Source organism: Acyrthosiphon pisum, unplaced genomic scaffold (genome assembly GCF_005508785.2).
Source record: "Acyrthosiphon pisum isolate AL4f unplaced genomic scaffold, pea_aphid_22Mar2018_4r6ur Scaffold_20793;HRSCAF=22152, whole genome shotgun sequence".
NCBI lineage: Eukaryota > Metazoa > Arthropoda > Insecta > Hemiptera > Aphididae > Acyrthosiphon > Acyrthosiphon pisum.
The window spans coordinates 1-4754 of NW_021770189.1; the positions used below are offsets into that span (position 1 = coordinate 1).

The window sequence follows — 4754 nt, forward strand, 5'->3', positions numbered from 1 at the left end:
CGATTAACGGTTCAGCCAGTTTTCACTTTTCAGCTACTATTGTAAACATTTATGTACATTTTCATTTACATTTTATGTACAATTATTTTAGGACGGTGTTATAGATAGACTATCATTTTTAGTCATACCACTGTCGTTCATATAAATGTATAATGGTACACATACCAGCAGTGGTGACGAACATTTTTTAAATCACTAGGGTAAACTCTTTTTGAGTACTTATCAAGTATCAACCATAAAAGAAGAAGAATTTTTTTTTTAATAGTAATAAATTAAATACTGGGGCGATCATAAGGTTTGTTTTAGGTAGGTACAGTATCGCATTTGAGATTCTGAGCGGAGCTATGAATTTATTGATTTTACCTTGATGCGTGTTTTTTTTTCTGTACACGGTAAGTAGTCAAAATAATGCTTAAATGTCTGTTGAATAGGTTAAAATTCCCAGTAGTATGTATTACACATACGACTATTGTAATTTTTTGTAATTTTATAATATATTAATTTAACTTACTGGTTATAACTTACCGGTATTAATATATGAATAAGTAATAACAATATAAATATTATATAAAAAATTCACACTGACAAACCGTCTCCACTCAGAATCGTTTTCCGTATACAATGATATTATATCATTTATATATTAATTTTGGAAACTATAACATCCTGCTAAGCTAGCATAATATACTTTTTGTGAAAATGAAAGTAAGTATTTAAAAATAAGAACGTTTTATACAATCGTATTTAAAAAAAATCAAAATAACGAAATTGATGTTGCTGATAACTGATTATCATTATATTATTTATTTTCTAGCGGTAATAACAGATGTGAGCAGAGTTTAACAATATTAGTGTACAATAAAGAAATAATAATATAGTACCCATATCCTTTATTTTTTACAGCAACTCAATAACAAGTATTATGAGTGTGTATTAATTTTATTAAATTGGTGTTTCCCATGGTCGTATAAAATTTATTTCCGAAACCATGCAACCAACTTCTTTATTTTCCACATTTTTATAGCGTACCACCACTTTATATTTTCCATAAAAAAATACTTTGGGCAAATTATTATCTTCGAATTTCGTCAAATCATACCCTGATGTAATATATGTGTCCTGTAAACATTTAGTGATAAATTATAAATATATAATTATTAGACAACGAATGGCACACAATTTAATTTTGCATAACATTATTTTTATTCTATGATTAAAATAGTCCTTTAATATCTTAATTATATTTATATTATATTTTATATTAATTCAACCATATTTAAGTCATAAAATATCGTGTATCCATAATGGTTATTATAAAATGATGTCATTATTTTTAATGTTTTCATATATTACCACTGGTATTGGACATCTATCAGTTGGAATGTTAAACGCTTTGACAAATGTAAACCATGAATTTCCAGTAAGATTTCTTAAATTACTGCATGCCTTTTTTCCTCTGAAAATATAATAATTTGGTATCCAACCACCAGTTGAACCCCAAGACGAAAAGTTTATATCAACCTATAAAAAAATAATAATAATATATTAATGTTGCACGTGGGTTGAATTAATAATGAAAATTTTCAATTTAATTGGAGATTAAAAAGTTTTAAACTCATTGACCATAAGTAAAATATTACATTCACCAGGAATTGGAAACTTCAGTCACTTATTGATAAGTGATAAAAATAATGGTTTGTGCCTCAAACAAGCCATATTCGTTTTCAATAAAGTTAATTATTACTGCTGCCCTTATCGTTACCAGAAATCGTGTGTGAATTGTCTAACCCGTAATTTAAATTCAATGGTCATACATCTCATAGCATTTCTGCACTTCTCACCAGACACTTCGACGAAACACGATCAACTTGATTCAATCATCGGGTCCTTGTCAAAGTATACCTGTATACCATGTATATATGTATAAATCATGCATACATGTACACATAGTATACATGTATAAAATGCATGCACACTTTAAAATAAATAATTACATACTATTTAATAAAGTTTTTAAATGTCCTTTTCGAGTAGATTCATGGAATAATCTGTGTAGACGTAAAATACTAAAAATTTCAAACTTCATAGCAGGTATTGGAACCGTACCGAAATTCACCGGTTTAGGACCGAAACCTTTTAAAAATCTTGGGACCGAAACCGGGGCCGGAACCCTTAAATACATTTTTTTAGGAACTGATAACGAAACCGAAACCTATATTTTAATGTAGAGATTTTTACAGTTTTTTTCGGTTTCAAAATCCAATAACTATTTTATCTATGGTGTAAGTAGATAATAACTAATTATTAGTAATAATAAATTATTATAAAATCGTAGACCTATAAAAGTTTATTAATGCTAAGAAATATAAATATTATTATGTGTACAGCAGAATTTTCATAAAAGAAATATCAATAATCCAAATTATAATTTCTATGTAATCGATATCAATATTATTATTGAATCGCAATTCGCAATAGCTGATGTAGAATTTCTGAAAATAATAGCAACTTTGGCGTTTACAAGTGTTTCAGAATTCAAAGTAAGATGTCATATAAATTATAAATTATAATTGTTGCCTTACTTATATGCCTACATTGATAATATTAAATACCTAAGCCTAATGCAAGTATCGTTAACTCTTTACTCTATACTATGCTCTGTACGATACACTTCAACTGTACCTACTACTGAACTGTTCTTCCGTCTTCGTTACCACGTTATATATTGTTTACATTTATATTTGTATACATAAGTTATACATTTTTATATCAAACTGAAACATAGGTCACTCAAGTGAGTCAAAAGTTCATTCTTATTTTTTTTTTTTAATAATAATTTTTATTTATTTTAAATATTTTTATTTTTATTTTAATAATTAATTTTTTATAGCATTACCTAAATTCTGAAATAGTTACACTTAATTACAAATAGATATTGTCACAAAATGAAGGTTATTAATATGTTAATTTTTTTTATAGAGTACTTTATTGATAAAAATAAAATAAAAAAAGTAAAATAATAAGTGTTAAAACCGGCATTAACCTAAACCGAAACCGAAATTTGATATTTTTAAAAACCAAAACCGAAACCAAAATTTTGGGTTTTTGAGAACCCAAACCTAAACCCAAACCGATAAAATTATAAAGGTTCCAGTCCCTGCTTCAAAGGTTACAAACTTATAACCTTGGAACTAAGTCCAACCGTCAAATTCTGAATGCGCCATTGTAGGTACAGCTCATTGAAATATACCTATAGGTTCCCGAAAAAAATTCCCAAAAATCGAGCTAAACTGCATAATTTCAATATATTTGTGCAATATTGCAATAGCGATTAGTATTTGTTACCATGTAATATTATCTTAATTACCACAGGGGATTTGGGTTTTTACTTGTTGTTTCTATAAAATATACTATAACAGTAGGTACCTAAAAATAATAATTTTTATATAATTAAATAAGAAGACACATAAATATGGTTTGTCAGTTTAAAAAAAAAAAGTAATGGGGGGAGGAGGGGGGGCTGCTACGGGTAAAAGGCTGACGAGCCTTCTCAATTAGTATATTATATTGCCATTACCAGCCACCATTGGTAGTTATTATTATTGTTAATTTGTGCGAATAACTAGTTCATTATTGATTGCGTGTGCCAACAGTCCATATTATTATCATATTGTCATATTTTGTATTGTCATTGAAGCTGCGACACGCAAGCATATTATTATACATTATGCAACAACTATTGCTGTTACACTATATAGTATATTCATTATTCATTCGATTTTAAGTCCACTATCAATTATTTATTATAGTCTTGAGGGTGTACTCATTGTATCTCTGGAGGTACCATTGTCTAATTGAGGGGTGAAAATCCAACACGTACAATTGCCAAAATACTGATTATTCAGGAGAAGCGATTTTCTTTATCTTAACATTTCTAATAAAAACAAACTATTTATAAATATACGAATCATTTTGAATAAAATATATCTTTGAAGAAGGACAACCTCATTGGGTCTATATTTTTAAGCTATAATGAAATTAATGTGATTCCGTTAGAATTGCTCTACAAAAACACTGCTATAATATTTGTAGTTTGTACCTATACAAAAAATCTAGATTTTTCTTTAACAAACATAATGGCAAGGCAATCGGGGAAGATTGATAGTGTAATATTTAAGAGATATATACTAATATAAGTTTTGGTCAAAAGCTTATTAATTATCTGTAAATTTTAATTGGGTCCTGTCAACTTTAACTCTGTGCCAATTGATATAATAAAGAAATGTTGAATGATGTTTTATTCTAAGTCAATGTTACAAGTAAAATATACACATAATATAGTTTTCTTTTCGATTCTGAGTGGAGCGAGGAAGCTACTGATTTTACAATGGTGTTTTTTTTTTTAATTCTTTGTTTATCACAATAGAAACGAATAAAAAATAATAATATTATAGTATAAATTCAATTTACAGGATATAATAAATAATCTCTATATATAAAAATGGGTCCCTTTTTCCATTTGTCATCGTATCACGCGTGAACGGCTGGACTGATTTCGCTAATTCTTTTTTTTTTGTGTTGTAATTATCAGGACAAAGTTCTTATGAAAGAACAATTTAGGAAAATCCACTGGAAAAGTAGGAAATCTGGATGTCCAAGATACAACTGTGGTGCCATCTGTCCAGAATAAAAATAAACTAAATAATAAAAAATATATTGTTTCAGATTAAAATAATAATAGTGTATTATATTAT

The 4754-nt window shown here is 27.6% G+C and overlaps 1 protein-coding gene across 1 annotated transcript; it reads right to left on the reverse strand.

The window, feature by feature from the left end:
- Window positions 1-768: 768 nt before the first annotated feature.
- Window positions 769-1521, reverse strand: LOC100302457 (uncharacterized protein; the record flags this gene model as incomplete). Its single annotated transcript, NM_001163179.1, is given in 2 exon segments — window positions 769-1119; window positions 1354-1521. Coding segments are annotated over 2 exon segments (345 nt in total), but the record flags the coding sequence as incomplete, so codon positions are not given.
- Window positions 1522-4754: the final 3233 nt, after the last annotated feature.